Below are 16831 nucleotides of genomic sequence, written 5' to 3' on the forward strand. Positions count from 1 at the left end.
AGGCACTGATTATATAAGTTACACCTTAGTATGATTTCTGTACTTTGTTACCTGTTCATGGATTTTTAGAAATGGAATATTTTTTTCCCCATTAAAGGCATTTCAGGCTTAAATTTCAAACTTACAGGGACAAACGTAAAAACCATATTTTGGAATCAGAAGTTGGTTTTGCCCTTAAAAAAAAAAAGAAGTATGTTTGACCCTTGAACAAGGTAGGGAAGGGAGTTAGGTGTGCTGCCCTCTAGCAGTTAAAAATTCGAGAATAACTTAAGGACCTGGCCCTCCATATACAGGGTTTCTCTGTATCCACAATTCCACATCCACAGATTCAACCAACTGCAGATCATATAATGCTCTAATATTTCCTATTTTTAAAATATGGACCCACGCAGTTAAAACCTGTGATGTTGGAGAATACAGTAAATTGATTTTGCAGAAAACTATTTATAAGCTTCAAACTGCTGAATTTGTTCGCCAGGCTGAATTTAAGAGGTTTATGCAAAAATCTGATTTTCTTTTGATTATTACCTGTTTCTTCTTTTTTTAAAGAATTTTTTTTCAAAAATTTCAAAGCCACAGAAAAGTTTAATGACAGTATAATGAATACCAAATATCTCTCAGACACTATTCAAAGAAACCTAATACTATTTTAAAGTCCCATTCCTCTCATACATTCCTACTTTAATTCCCATAACCAAATCTTGCTAGTTGGTTGTTTTCAGACCAGTAGATCTGAAGCACCCAAATTAATTCATCACCTGTTATTTTCTTTCTTTTTTTTTTTTTTTAATTTTTTTATTAGTTGGAGGCTAATTACTTCACAACATTTCAGTGGGTTTTGTCATACATTGATATGAATCAGCCATAGATTTACACTTATTCCCCATCCCGATCCCCCCTCCCACCTCCCTCTCCACCCGATTCCTCTGGGTCTTCCCAGTGTACCAGGCCCGAGCACTTGTCTCATGCATCCCACCTGGGCTGGTGATCTGTTTCACCATAGATAGTATACATGCTGTTCTTTTGAAACATCCCACCCTCACCTTCTCCCACAGAGTTCAAAAGTCTGTTCTGTATTTCTGTGTCTCTTTTTCTGTTTTGCATATAGGGTTATCATTACCATCTTTCTAAATTCCATATATATGTGTTAGTATGCTGTAATGTTCTTTATCTTTCTGGCTTACTTCACTCTGTATAAGGGGCTCCAGTTTCATCCATCTCATTAGGACTGGTTCAAATGAATTCTTTTTGACGGCTGAGTAATATTCCATGGTGTATATGTACCACAGCTTCCTTATCCATTCATCTGCTGATGGGCATCTAGGTTGCTTCCATGTCCTGGCTATTATAAACAGTGCTGCGATGAACATTGGGGTGCACGTGTCTCTTTCAGATCTGGTTTCCTCAGTGTGTATGCCCAGAAGTGGGATTGCTGGGTCATATGGCAGTTCTATTTCCAGTTTTTTAAGGAATCTCCACACTGTTTTCCATAGTGGCTGTACTAGTTTGCATTCCCACCAACAGTGTAAGAGGGTTCCCTTTTCTCCACCGCCTCTCCAGCATTTATTGCTTGTAGACTTTTGGATAGCAGCCATCCTGACTGGTGTGTAATGGTACCTCATTGTGGTTTTGATTTGCATTTCTCTAATAATGAGTGATGTTGAGCATCTTTTCATGTGTTTGTTAGCCATCTGTATGTCTTCTTTGGAGAAATGTCTGTTTAGTTCTCTGGCCCATTTTTTGATTGGGTCATTTATTTTTCTGGAATTGAGCTTCAGGAGTTGCTTGTATATTTTTGAGATTAATCCTTTGTCTGTTTCTTCATTTGCTATTATTTTCTCCCAACCTGACGGCTGTCTTTTCACCTTACTTATAGTTTCCTTTGTAGTGCAAAAGCTTTTAAGTTTCATTAGATCCCATTTGTTTAGTTTTGCTTTTATTTCCAATATTCTGGGAGGTGGGTCATAGAGGATCTTGCTGTGATTTATGTCGGAGAGTGTTTTGCCTATGTTCTCCTCTAGGAGTTTTATAGTTTCTGGTCTTACATTTAGATCATTAATCCATTTTGAGTTTATTTTTGTGTATGGTGTTAGAAAGTGTTCTAGTTTCATTCTTTTGCAAGTGGTTGACCAGTTTTCCCAGCACCACTTGTTAAAGAGGTTGTCTTTTTTCCATTGTATATCCTTGCCTCCTTTGTCAAAGATAAGGTGTCCATAGGTTCGTGGATTTATCTCTGGGCTTTCTATTCTGTTCCATTGGTCTATATTTCTGTCTTTGTGCCAGTACCACACTGTCTTGATGACTGTGGCTTTGTAGTATAGTCTGAAGTCAGGCAGGTTGATTCCTCCAGTTCCATTCTTCTTTCTCAAGATTACTTTGGCTATTCGAGGTTTTTTGTATTTCCATACATATTGTGAAATTCTTTGGTCTAGTTCTGTGAAAAATACCGTTGGTAGCTTGATAAGGATTGCATTGAATCTATAGATTGCTTTGGGTAGAATAGCCATTTTGACAATATTGATTCTTCCAATCCATGAACACGGTATGTTTCTCCATCTGTTTGTGTCCTCTTTGATTTCTTTCATCAGTGTTTTATAGTTTTATATGTATAGGTCTTTTGTTTCTTTAGGTAGATATACTCCTAAGTATTTTATTCTTTTTGTTGCAATGGTGAATGGTATTGTTTCCTTAATTTCTCTTTCTGTTTTTTCATTGTTAGTATATAGGAATGCAAGGGATTTCTGTGTGTTAATTTTATATCCTGCAACTTTACTATATTCATTGATTAGTTCTAGTAATTTTCTGGTAGAGTCTTTAGGGTTTTCTGTGTAGAGGATCATGTCATCTGCAAACAGTGAGAGTTTCACTTCTTCTTTTCCTATCTGGATTCCTTTTACTTCTTTTTCTGCTCTGATTGCTGTGGCCAAAACTTCCAACACTATGTTGAACAGTAGTGGCATCACCTGTTATTTTCTTTGTTAATATAACTATTTGGGGATTGGCACCTTCAAAATCTTCATTGTCTCACACTTTTAAAGACAGTAATACTTAGTAAGTAAAATATGTCTTTGAGTGATTCCTTGAAGGATAGAATTTCCTAAGAACTTACCTCTAGACTCTAGCCAAAGACAGGAATTTTTTTTTCCTGAAATGGCTCTAAAATTTTACTTTCTTCAAGCTGAAATTGGGACATAACATAAAATCAAACATTTCACAGTTAAAAATTCAGTGGCCCTTAGTACCTTCACAACACCATCTCTGTGCAACCACCAGCTTTGTCTAGTTCCAAACATTTTATAGAATGAAGAAGAGCAGAGGCTAATAGAGTTCTGCCAAGAGAACGCACTGGTCATAGCAAACACCCTCTTCTAACAACACAAGAGAAGACTCTACACATGGACATCACCAGATGGTCAACACCGAAATCAGATTGATTATATTCTTTGCAGCCAAAGATGGAGATGCTCTATAGAGTCAGCAAAAACAAGACCGGGAGCTGACTGTGGCTCAGATCATGAACTCCTTATTGCCAAATTCAGACTTAAATTGAAGAAAGTAGGGAAAACCACTAGACCATTCAGGTATGACCTAAATCAAATCCCTAACGATTATACAGTGGAAGTGAGAAATAGATTTTAGGGACTAGATCTGATGGACAAAGTGCCTGATGAACTATGGATGGAGGTTCATGACATTGTACAGGAGACAGGGAGCAAGACCATCCCCAAGAAAAAGAAATGCAAAAAAGCAAAATGGCTGTCTGAGGAGCCTTACAAATAGCTGTGAAAAGAAGAGAAGCCAAAAGCAAAGGAGAAGGAAAGATATACCCATTTGAATGCAGAGTTCCAAAGAATAGCAAGGATAAGAAAGCCTTCCTCAGCGATCAATGCAAAGAAATAGAGGAAAACAACAGAATGGGAAAGACTAGAGATGTCTTCAAGAAAATTAGAAATACCAAAGGAACATTTCATGCAAAGATGGGCTCAATAATAGGACAGAAATGGTATGGACCTAACAGAAGCAGAAGATATTAAGAAGAGGTGGCAAGAATACACAGAAGAACTGTACAAAAAAGATCTTCACGACCCAGATAATCACGATGGTGTGATCACTCACCTAGAGCCAGACATCCTGGAATGTGAAGTCAAGTGGGCCTTAGGAAGCATCACTATGAACAAAGCTAGTGGAGGTGATGAAATTCCAGTTGAGCTATTTCAAACCCTAAAAGATGATTCTGTCAAAGTGCTGCACTTGATATGCCAGCAAATTTGTAAAACTGAGCAGTGGCCACAGGACTGGAAAAGGTCAGTTTTCATTCCAGTCCCTAAGAAAGGCAATCCCAAAGAATGCTCAAACTACTGCACAATTGCACTCATCTCACACACTAGCAAAGTAATGCTCAAAATTCTCCAAGCCAGGCTTCAGCAATACGTGAACTGTGAACTTCTAGATCTTCAAGCTGGTTTTAGAAAAGGCTGAGGAACCAGAGATCAAATTGCCGAAATCCGTTGGATCATCGAAAAACCAAGAGAGTTCCAGAAAAACATCTATTTCTGGTTTATTGACTATGCCAAAGCTTTTGACTGTGTGGATCACAATAAACTGTGGAAAATTCTGAAAGAGATGGGACTACCAGACCACCTGACCTGCCTCTTGAGAAACGTGTATGCAGGTTAGGAAGCAACAGTTAGAACTGGACATGGAACAACAGACTGGTTCCAAGTTGGGAAGGAATACGTCAAGGCTGCTTATTGTCACCCTGCTTATTTTACTTTTATTCAGAGTACATCATGAGAAATGCTGGGCTGGAAGAAGCACAAGCTGGAATCAAGATTACTGGGAGAAATATCAATAACCTCAGATATGCAGATGACACCACCCTTAGGGCAGAAAGCAAAGAACTAAAGAGACTCTTGACGAAAGTGAAAGGGGAGCGTGAAAGGTTGGCTTAAAGCTCAACATTCAGGAAACAAAGATCATGGCATCAGGTCCTATCACTTCATGGCAAGTAGATGGAGAAACAGTGGAAACAGTGGCAGACTTTATTTTTTTTGGCTCCAAAATCACTGCAGATGGTGACTGCAGCCATAAAATGGACACTTGCTCCTTGGAAGAAAAGTTATGACCAACCTAGCCAGCATATTAAAAAGCAGAGACATTCCTTTGTCAGCAAAGGTCTGTCTAGTCAAGGCTATGGTTTTCCAGTAGTCATGTATGGATGTGAGAGTTGGACTATAAAGAAAGCTGAGTGCCAAAGAATATGCTTTTGTCCAACATGGAGAAGGCTCTTGAGCATCCCTTTGACAGGTAGGAGATCCAACCAGTCCATCCTAAAGGAGATCAGTCCTAAATGTTCATTGGAAGGACTGATGATAAAGCTGAAACTCCAGTACTTTGGCCACTTGATGCAAAGTACTGACTCATTTCAAAAAACCCTGATGCTGGGAAGGATTGAAGGCGAGAGGAGAAGGGGACGACAGAGGGTGAGATGGTTGAATGGCATCACTGACTCAGTGGACATGAGTTTGAGTCAACTCCAGAGTTGGTGATGGACAGGGAGGCCTGGTGTGCTGCAGTCCATGGGGTCGCAAAGAGTTGGACACAGCTGAGCAACTGAACTGAACTGAAACATTTTACTACCCCAAGAGGAAATCCCAGGCCCGTTAAGTGTGCATGCTTATGTCTGACTGCGATCTTATGGACTGGAGCCTGGTACCCTCCTCCAGGGGATCTTTCCTACCCAGGGATCGAACCTGCGTCTTTTATGTCGCCTGCATTTGCAGGTGGGTTTTTTACCACCAGCACCACCTTGGAAACCCCATTAGGCAGTGTTGCCTTCCTTCTCCCCAGCAACCACATGTGTTCTTTTTAATGTGATTTTCTTTTTCTCTATTTTAATACATTTTTAAAATACAGAGACATATGGAGAATATTTGTATTCCTGTTATTTAAAATTGATCAGTATTAACATTTTTCATTTTCACTTGAAAACAAAGTTCAGCATTGTTTTTAAATTGGCATTCCAAACAAAGCTTGAGTACCCCTTGACCCTTATCTCCAGTCCTTTTCTCTTTTTCCCAGCCCCTCTGCAGTGTTTCTAGTAAATCTGGTCTATATCCTTCAGGTTATTCTGATTTATTTACCTCTTTATCTCAGGAAAAATGTGGAGCTGCTTTATGAATTTAGTTACATGATATTTTGTACATATGCTGCTTGCTTTTTCTGTTATTTTACTTATGCTGATATATAAAAATCATCCATTTTTAATTACTTTATTGTATTCTTCCACATGAATCAACCATATTTAATGTATCCATTTCACCTAGTGATTGATTTTAGGTGATTTTTTTCCCTTACAATCATGCCACAATGAAGATCTTCCCTTATACATGTCTAATGATGTGATCTTTTCTTTAGGGTGCATATCTAGAAGTGAATCAGATGTACATTTTCACTCCACTAGGATTTGCCAGAATGCTCTCCAAAGTGACTGTGCAAAGTTTACATTCCCTTTTATTCCACATCTTGCCAGCATTTGCTGTTACATTTTTTAATTGTTGCCAGTCTAATGGATACAATGGTATTTTGTTTTGATTTGCATTTCCTAGTGTTTGTCTTTACATATTTGTCATTCAGGTGTTCTCATCTGTGACTTTTCATATTCTTTGCCCATTTTTTATCTGGGTATTATTTTTTTCTTGCTGATTTTAGATTTTTGCATATGCCTTCAAATTAATCCTTCTTTGGTTACATATATTGCACATATTTGCTTTTTTGTCCTTTTAGCAAACAAAAATTCTCAACTTTGATGTACAGCATATACTTTCTATGTACTTTCTTCTATAGACTATAAATAGTTGTGTTTGTTAAACATAACTTGATCTTTTAAAATGGAGATTTATGTTGTTTAATTTTTAATGTGGGAAACTTGCCTTAAAAAGACTTTGTTCTTTTCTGAGCCTCTGCTGTTAGTTTCAGAGATCCTATTATTACAGAAAACATAATTTACTCTCTTTATGAATTTTAAAGCACTCGGAACCAGAAGTTTCAAACAAAAATATGGTTGTAACTAAATTCTGCCATGTGACAAGAGCTGAAACCTTAAGCACCTAAGTACAATGGTATCTATGACTCTAGTACATAAAAATATCCTTGCCCCCTGGTAGTCCAGCAATCCAGACCTTACATGCTCTTTAAAATATCAAAGCTGCATTTCCTCTTTCTTTATAAAATACTAAATCAGGATCTATTTTTTTTCTTTGTGGGCCACATCTGTCAACGTATACGTCTCATCAGACTGGTCCCTATTTCTTGTGTGTGGAGCTATGATATTAATCTGAGCCTTCTTTCCAGGAGTCTTTTTTCAAGGATAAGCATTAATGTGACAGCTAAATACTCAAAAGTGTAATTCTTGGCTTTTTGTCATGTATTGTTATATTGTCAGTATCAAGCTTTGTATCCAGTAGTACTTACACATGAGTACCAGCCTTCATTTAACTTTTTAAGATGGCACTCAGGAAACCTTGTCCTTCTTTTCCTTGAGTTCACTAGTCACATACACGTATACTCTAGTGACAACTGATAAAAAAAAAAAAAGTTTACACCATTATTTTTCTGTTTCATTCTGTTTTAAGATAAATTTATTTGTGAAACTGACTCCAATCTTTTGAAAACACTGTTGAAAGAGACAGCATTAAATGATCTAACTATATGATAGTAGGAATCCTGCTAAGAGAAATATATTGACATTTGGTCCCTAGGGCATCCAAATTTTAAATCACAGTCAGTCTAGAAGCTAGGATAGGTCTTTTACTTTGTGAGCACAGCTACTTTATTTGAAATGAAAGCATGAAATTAAAAATAATTTTCTCTCCAATGTTTAGGTTGGTCACAGCAGATGTAGCTTTTTACACTGGAAATCTTCAAGCCTTAAAAGGCCTTAAAGATTTGGACCTAAATATGGCCGAGATATGGGAACAGAAAAGGTGATGACATACTGGAAAACTGGGCAGTTCATCTGACCAGGGGATGTGTGTTTATGATGGAAACATGGACGCCTGTGACTGAAGAACTGAATCTGGAGCCCACCATGAACCGGGATTGGGGAAGGGGAAAAGGAGTGTGTCAGTGTTGGGAAACTGGGATTCAGTGGGATCTACAAGGAATGCCATCTGTGTGCTTCCTTCAGTGAGGAGTAACTGATCAGGTGTCTATAACATTTTTCATTCTCTCTGGAAACAGACTCAGGTTTCTTTGGACCAAATCCAAAAGAACACATAGCTGTAACACAGCTGTAGTTGACTAGAATGCTCTGTATACTTTATATTAAAAAATGCTTTGCATTTCCTCCAGTGCAATGAAATTCATACGGTGTCCCACTTTATTTAATGATGGTACAATTTAAAATATTAAAATCTTACTCAACCTCTGTAGAAAGTTTTCTCTATGAAAGTAAAGCTGTTTGAAAATTATTTTTTTACAGATCTTTCTATAAAAAATAAACATCTTTTGATTGCTTGGATTTAGGAATTCAGTTTTTGTTTTAGTGACCAATGTTAAGTTTCAGGCTTTGTGTGTTGCAAATTTAATCTTTTTATCACCACTGTATGTCAGCTGCGTAAAAGCCTTCCAGAATAGTCTAAATACTTGAAAGGCTGATCACAAGTAATAATAAAAGAGTAAGATTTTGGTGTTTATTTATGCAACTATTAATTTAAATACTTATCAGATGTGGTATATGAAAGCCTGCAGTTTAACAGCTGTATTTTTATAAAAGTATCTATGAAGGGTTGGGGTGTTTTTTTCCTTTTTATTTTTAGAGGCAAGAATACATTTTCATATATTCTGCCTAATCTTGAGTTCTCATTTTAACATTTAGATAACATTGAAGTATGCCCCCCCCTTGGGCTCTTGTTTGTAAGTTACTTTCAGTGTGTATATGAACAAAGACCAGGGATAGATAGAACTTTTAAAATATAGGCTGCTGTGTTGGGGCCAGAAATATAAGGTGATGAGTAAATTATTTAAATTAAAGACTTTTATAATACCTACTTTCAAAATTAGAATTAAATGAAAGTGCCTGTGCCTCACTTCACACCAGGAATCTTGCCTAACCCTGTCAGAGTGCCTAACCTTGTGGTGATTATGTACAATGAAATAGTCTTATTTTGTGCTCTTTGGTTTCCTGAAAGGAAAGCCTGTTTTCTTTCCTTTATCCTTATTACAGAGGTATGTCATTGGTTCTTAAACTGTCTGTCTAAAATAAAGCTGTAAAACATTATCAGACTTTAAAAGACAACTTTTTTTAATAGTATACAGTAAATTTTAAAGAAAATAAGCAACTTACTCAAAAACAAGCATGGAAGAACTGAAAAATGTAATTGATTCTTAGAGAAAAGCCAAAATTCAAACTACCAGCAGACCTGGATTTGGAAGGTTTATTCAAGAACATTTTCAGTGACAGCAAAGCAGCTTCAAGAAATGAAGCTTCAAGGAAAGGGAACTTTTTATAAAGTTATACCCTCACCCCGCTACACTAGAGAACAAGGGTGTGAGAGAAATGCGCTACCTCTGCCCACCCCACCCCCTTCAGCTGGGAAAAGAAATACCACTTTGTTTCAGTAAATGGAGAGTCTGTGGAAAGCATGGCAGGCATCCCAGTTTCAAAACTAGATGAAAGATATACCTTCAAGTTTAATTCCTATGGAAATAATGATGTGGTTAATTCTCAGAAATGTAAAAACTGGATTTGTTAGTTAACTGGCCAGCGAGCACTTAAATATTCCAGGAGCAAATCTTTCAACTGATAGAGTAACTGTTTGTCAAGAGTAAACCAAAATTTTTCTTCAGCATTTCATAAAGTTAGCATTGAAAAGTATGAGTGTACACATGTATTGCTTCACAGCTTTATTTTTGAAATCACAAGCAGTTCAAAATGACCATCATTGAGGCCTCTGTTAAAAGATTTTCCAGCAGAGCTGCCCCAGTTTTAAGATTAAACAATATTGCACTTTCAGATGAATTAACTTTCAGGATCTTCTTCAAAAAAGAAAGTATTGCTTCCATCTGTGCTTTTCTTAGACTAAAAGCATACTGCAGAAAACTCTACTTTAAAAATTAACACTGCAGGGTACAGTAACATAGAACAGTACCTGCCTATTTTATAATCTTAGAGGAACTTTTCATTGTAAGAAACTGTTCAGCCCATAATTAGTATAAAGTGTGTACAGTATTTTTCATTTCAGTGGTCCAAGATACGCAGGTTCCCAGATACAATCTTATTCTCTAATACTGCTCCAGGTGGGATGTCAATTCGGTCACCGTGATTTGCGATGATGATAACCGTTCCCTAAGTGACAGAAAAAACAAGAGTAATTGCAACGGCGAGCTGAAATGCAGTTGATTTTCCTACAGTTATCAAGTTTATGTAGAACTTCACTTACAATGGAGTAAGTGTATTTATAAACAACGTGAAACACGAAAAACAAATGGCCTGTTAGGGAGAACTGTAATGTGTCCTGTCAACCCTGGCAGTAGTTCTGGCACCATCTCTGATAAGGAGGCAAGGAGTCTAGAAGTGGGACGTGGACCCAGTGCCACAGCATGACTGGCCCTTTCAAAGAACTACTTGCAAGGCTGCCAGCATTATCTACCTTCAGAAACTACAAGGTGCTTGGTTTTTATCTACATACAGGTTTGTGTGTTTTTTTTTTAAAGAAGAGTTTAATGATTCATATTTCATGTCTTAAGTAAAATTGTTTAGATAAGGCAGTATCAGCAATAACTATAAATAAATATATCTATATATCTTTTTGTTTTTTTAAGATCTTCAAGTCACTTTAATAAGAACACATGAACTCTAGGTATGGAACTTTAAAAAAATACTTGATTAGGAAAAAACTGTTGTATCTTTGGTTCTGAACTTGAATACTCATACCCATAGTCCTTCCTATTTCTTATGCTAGGCTGGAATGATACTCAAAGTACCCAAGCACTGTAGTAATGTGAATGAACATCTTCATACTGATGACATTTTACTTTTAACAGGAATAGATTATAATCAGTATAAATGGAGTTGTTATTTTTTTCTACTTTCAAATAGTCATCTTTAGTGAATGCTAATTTATCAGTGATTCGATTTTAAAGACTGTCATATTTCAATAAAATAGTACCAATTCAATTATTTAATAGTGTTTGCTTTCCATTTGAATGCTATGTTCCACAAAATTCCTATACACAACAATTATGATTATATTTTAACTATGTTGTATATCTATGGACGACAGTATTAATACTAAATACTGTAGTAAGCTATTTCATTTTGAAAATGCATATCTTATAAGCAATCTGGTACAGACTAAGAAGTATTCCTTAAAATAAAGGTAAATTTAGGACTAGATGGTGAAACCTGTCTTATAAAACTATAAGAACTATAATTTTCATCATAACACACCTTTAATGAAACATTCTTGCCAAATGTCACATCTCCTGAAACTGTGAGGTGATCCAGTTCAAGCATATCTGGTATACTTTCAAATCTTCTTAGATAATCCTGAACCTGAAAGAAAAAGGGAAACATAAAAATTGTTTCAAAAGTGGGTTAAAAGAAAAAGAGGGATTAAATTAACAAGGCAGTTTACTTGAACTGTAAAACATTCTGTTTATGGCCAAGCTCAGGCCTTTTATGGGAAGAACCCTGTTTATTAAGGACTCACTGTGTGAGTAGTGAGTTTATATATCCTGTGTAGGAGAGACCAGGAGGTAAACTTTGTCCCCACAATCAAGTGTTTACACTACAGCTAAGTAGATTAGACATTAAAATAGTAATAATAAAAAGATAACCACCATGCTAAGAGCCAGGTGAGTGGTTCACATAATCTGGAGTTAGTTGGAAAAGAGATCATCATGGTTTGAAGCAAGCTAGACTGGAGCTGGGCTTTATGACATGGGTAGGATTAAGAAGAAATGGAATACAGTTCTGGAAGAACAACAGCACAAAGTGTCAAGATCACTATCTTTGCCTCTTACTTCCTTAGATTTACTGGCACTAGAAATTGTCATGTATGGCCTTGTTTCCTATTTTGCTGAGAAACACAGAAGCAACAGGAAAATTTACACTGGCCTCTACCACCACCACCCACTTGCTCTGGAGCCCACTACCTGTCCCTCCTAGTTCTGGGGTCGGACCATTTCTATTCCAATGGAAGGCTAACCCTTCTTATGGTTACTGCCCAAAGATACTGTGAAGCAATGCTCCTTTCTCCCTCTTCTGTGTTGCTTCCCTCTTGATTCTGTCAATTCCCATCAATGTATAGAACATGCTATAAATTCTCCCAACTTAAAAACAGAACTCTAAAATCTTATATCCCTTTCTACCTATAGATTCATTTTTATGTTTTTCTTTAAGGAAAAACTCTTGAATACATTTTCTCATTCAGTATCTTCAATTTCTCTTCTGTTCGCTCTTAAATCCATGCCAGTCAGGCCCCAAAACCTCTATACTGTTAAAGCTAATTGTGAGTTCTCACTCATCTTACTTGAGTTGGCAACAGCACTTGACTACAAATGATCAGTTCCTCTCTCGTGAAACATTTTCTTCATTTGGCTTTCAGGCCACACACAGTCACGGTTTTCTACCCAGTTCTTCATCTGCACCTCTGCAGTCACCTGTGCTGCTTCCTCCACCATATCCGCATCCTTTAGCCTTGGCGTTCCTCAGGGCTCAGTTCTTGACTCCCTACCCCGTCGTTAACTGCCTTAGTGATCCTTACGGTTTTAAATACCCAGTTATAAACTGACAACTCTCAAATTTACCTTGTTTCTAGATTTTTCCTCTGAGCTCCAGACTCATACATTCAGCTTCTCCATTTGAAGGTCCAAGTACACTATCTCCAAAATTTAACTGTCCATTCTGCTCCCCCTAAACCTGCTCTATCCAAGCCTTCCACACCCTCAGTAAAAGACAGCTCCACATTTCCAGTCACACAGGCCAAAAACCTTAGAGCCATCCGTACTCTTCTCTTTCACCCTCCTACCTAGTGAATCCTGTAGGTACAACTTACAAAATATTTCATAATGTTAACGTTTTTCACTATTTCCCCTGTAGCCACCCTGCTCCAAGCCAGAATTCCAGTGACAGCCTATTCCCTGGTCTCCCTGATTCTACCCTTGCTCACCAGATTGGTCACTTCACCCCTCAGTTGACATTCTTCAATGGCTTCTCACCCTTGAGAAGAAAAAAGCAACACTCCCAATACCCAATTACAAGGTTCTACACAACCTGGCCTGTTACGTCTCTGATCAGCTATCTCCCACCCCCCACTGCTCACTTGCTCACTGTGCTCTAGGAACCCTAAAACATGTTCTTCCTCAGAGCAACTAGCCATTGCCCTCTCAACCCCTGTTCTCAAACTGAGACAGCCTAAAGTTCTTATCTCTTGCAGGGTATGGAAGAGACTAGGAAGGGTGGGAGGCAAGGAAGGGAAGATGAGGTTAGGTGGAAAATGGTTAGTAATTCCATCTCAGGATCTGGGAAGATGGCGGGTCCATGTAGCACCACGATTTTCCCAGCCCGAGCAGGCAGATTAGGGAGGCACCAAAGACAGGGAGAATTCTAAAATGCATGATGCTGTCCTGGAAATTCCAACCCGGCCTCAGGACCCACAATCAGCCCATGACTGTGTCAGGGCAGTGCACACATCCGAACCACAAGCAGGACCAGAATAGACTTGGACGGCACAGGCCACACAAAGGCTAACCCTGTCACTTCATTAACCTCACAGCATTTTATGTGATTAGATTTTTTTGGATTCCACTTACCATATTCCTCCTGCCTAGAATGCTTTTTGCCCCAGATACCTGCATGGTATAAACTTCTCAGGCCACCCGATGTAAAATGTCACCACCACCACCACGTCCACACATTCCCTACTCCTTTATTTAGCATTTACCATCTCTTGGCATATTATACCTTTGACTTACTTGCTTCTTACCCCACTAGAATATCCAGGAAGGCTAAGATTTTTGTCTGTTTTATTTATTGCTAAATACCTAGAACACTGCCTTGTGCATGGCAGAGGCTCAATAAATTTTGTTAAACCAGAATTAACATACTCTCACCGATGAAAGCAGTAATGGTCTTAGACGAGACATAAGATATAATATCTTAAAATGTGAACATTCTTTACTGCTCTATATAGCAAGCAGTTAAAAAATGAGTTACATCTTCATCTTCTATGGTTGATTTCCCTTAAAAGACATCAGAGTTGGAAGAATATAATAGATTAGCATCAGACTCCAATTCACACGTGTATCCTATCTTTCTAATTACACATTAAGAAATACAAATTCACATGTATATCAATATTTATAATTACATACCTTTGTAAAAGAACTGCCTAATTTAACCAAGGGCACTGTAGGAAATTCCCGCTTTTCACTCATTGTCAAAGATCCAGCATTAAGGCTATAGAGGTTTGACATCACAAGCAAGAGATCTGATGTGGTTTTGACAGGCAGAAAACGGCTTCTAGGAACATTAATACCTAGAGAGTTCTCAAAACTTTTAATGGCAGCCCCTACTGCAGTTTCTAACTGAATGACATTCAGGCCTCCATCCAAAGTCTGTAAGAAAGGGAGCAGGAGAGAAAAACAGGTTTTAGTAACTTGGTTCTGTATGGGCTAGTTATTTGGCGAGTGGTTTCAGAGATCCACTGAAGGAAACAGAATTTTGAGAGCTGATATCTCTGAAGCACTGATAGGTGCTTATACATATGTAATCTTTTTCAGCATCATAACTCTCTTGTTCACTAACATTTCCATTTTACAATAAAGAGCTGAAGGTTCAGAAAACCCATGCAGATGCTTGTGGCCAAGAGGCCTCTAAGTACCAGAGCATAAAGGTTGAGGTAGATCCTCTATTTGGGCCCCAGTGCTCTTGCCGCTACCATGGCCCAGGGTCAAGTAAGGACACTATGGATTGCTTGGCAAACTAAGGGATGGGTGTCAACTCTGAAAGAGAGGGCCAGGAACGGAAAAACCTAACTAGGCCAAAAGGAGTGACCCATGGACTAGACAGGCCAGAGGCAGTGGACAGTGAGTCTGTGTATGGTGTTCTGTGAGTGGAACCAGGGAGCCCAATGGGCTGCAACTTTGGCTTACCTTTGGATTTACAATGATTTCCATGTCAATAGCATTCTGCTCCTGCAGTCTTTTAACTGCAGCAAGAGAGATCCATAGGTTGTTTGTGTTAAATATTTTGAATTTTGATACAGATTTGAACTCATCAACATGTGCTTTTGGCACTTGAGCAATTTCCACCAGTCTCAGTTTGCCTTCATACTGAGTGAGTGTCCCACCCTAGAAAGGCAGAGAAGAGTGAGTGCTTCCACACCGCTCCCAATTATAACCAAACCACGTTGTTTACAGTCTATGAATGATACAGAAAAGACACTGATGACAAAATCCCCCAGAATAAAAGGCAATGGCAGTGATTCAACCTGGGATACAAAGTAACACATGTATGAAAGTGGAACCAAAGAAAATAATCCAGGTTGTCAGTTGTGTTATGCTCCCTCTTGTCCGTAACAAAAGTCCTGGGGGTGCATTAGCGCTCTCCTCACTCTCCAAACACCTGCTGCAGAAACAGACATTCCTCTTATTCTCACCAAACGACCAACCCTACCACCTCAGACCCTGCTCTGACTACCTGTGGGATGAGGGGAGTAACGTTAAGACAGAGGCACAAGCGGAAGAGAAGAGACTTCAGAGTGGCTTTAGCCTAGAGGCCCTGAGGTGCAGGAAAAGGGGAATGTTCACTCATATGTGAGGGGGACATTTGCAAGAGAAACAGAACCCAGCCCAAGGACCAGCCATATATCACACACTGCCCACTTTTCTTACTCCCCGAAGCTAAGTGGAAAACCTTGTGTACTATTCGATCAAAGGCCAAATATCACCACTAAACATGCAAAATGAAAAAAACTAATTTTTATTTTGTATAAAACTTTTTTTGTTTTGTAACAAAAGATATTACAGTGATAAAATATATACAGAAAGAAATACATACTGTAGAAATAGAAGTAAATTTTCATTAAAAGAACAATTAAAAACACTTAAGCATCCAACTAGAAGAATATTAATGGTTGGAACAAACACAGGGTTTTCACATGTTTCAGATAATCCTATAAATATGTGTGGAATTGTTTTTTAGTTAAAATTGCCCATATAGATTGTTTGAAAAAGAAAAATGATTTTACTACTATTAAATCTGGATGTATATACACACTGTTATATCAGATAGAACTTAAGGTACTCTAGAACACTATCTCACTCTAGCTTACAGTGATGTTATCAAGTTTCTAAACTTAGAAACTTTTCAATAAAGAATTGCAACTATGAAATGTGAAGATGTAAATCCCCAAAGTGCTTCCTCAGTATTTACCTTTACATCTGCACGGGTTTTGTTTGTGACTTCCATGACAAATTCACAAGGTTTTCCATTGGGTGGGTTCATGAGATGATTAAGAATATAAAGATCCACTGTGGCGCCCAGATTATCTATGTTGGACACAAAAATATACTCCTTGCCTTCTCCTATAAAGGTGTCGAGCAAACCAGAGTTGTAGAAACTGGCATAAATATCTCCATGACCTGGAGGATACCAAGCTTCTGTATTTTCCCCTGAGTATGATACATTCTTTGCTACAGGCAGTAAAGATTCTTTATTAATCCTTGGGTACCTTAAGAAAACAAAATTTCTTTTTCAGTATCAACTCTGTAGAGTATTCCAGGTCTTCAAGTAAAACAATGCATGTCAAGTTAAATAAAATTT

General features: G+C 37.9%; 2 protein-coding genes across 9 annotated transcripts in view; one reads left to right on the plus strand and one right to left on the minus strand.

The window, feature by feature from the left end:
- Positions 1–9280, plus strand: part of VPS54 (VPS54 subunit of GARP complex) — a 103359-nt gene extending 94079 nt beyond the window's left edge. For all 3 annotated transcript variants that reach the window (XM_043917669.1, XM_043917670.1, XM_043917671.1), the window contains one exon: positions 7884–9280. In XM_043917669.1, the coding sequence (XP_043773604.1) occupies positions 7884–7989 (106 nt within the window). In that variant the 3' untranslated portion in view covers positions 7990–9280. The remainder of the gene's footprint in view (positions 1–7883) is intronic.
- Positions 9281–9891: 611 nt separating this feature from the next.
- Positions 9892–16831, minus strand: part of UGP2 (UDP-glucose pyrophosphorylase 2) — a 54793-nt gene continuing 47853 nt past the window's right edge. For all 6 annotated transcript variants that reach the window (XM_043917677.1, XM_043917674.1, XM_043917676.1 and 3 more), the window contains 5 exons: positions 16442–16739; positions 15160–15357; positions 14380–14622; positions 11453–11557; positions 9892–10348 (listed from right to left, as the gene is read on the minus strand). In XM_043917677.1, coding sequence (XP_043773612.1) covers positions 10241–10348; positions 11453–11557; positions 14380–14622; positions 15160–15357; positions 16442–16739 — 952 coding nt within the window. In that variant the 3' untranslated portion in view covers positions 9892–10240. The remainder of the gene's footprint in view (positions 10349–11452; positions 11558–14379; positions 14623–15159; positions 15358–16441; positions 16740–16831) is intronic.

Source organism: Cervus elaphus, chromosome 11 (assembly GCF_910594005.1).
Source record: "Cervus elaphus chromosome 11, mCerEla1.1, whole genome shotgun sequence".
NCBI classification, from domain to species: domain Eukaryota; kingdom Metazoa; phylum Chordata; class Mammalia; order Artiodactyla; family Cervidae; genus Cervus; species Cervus elaphus.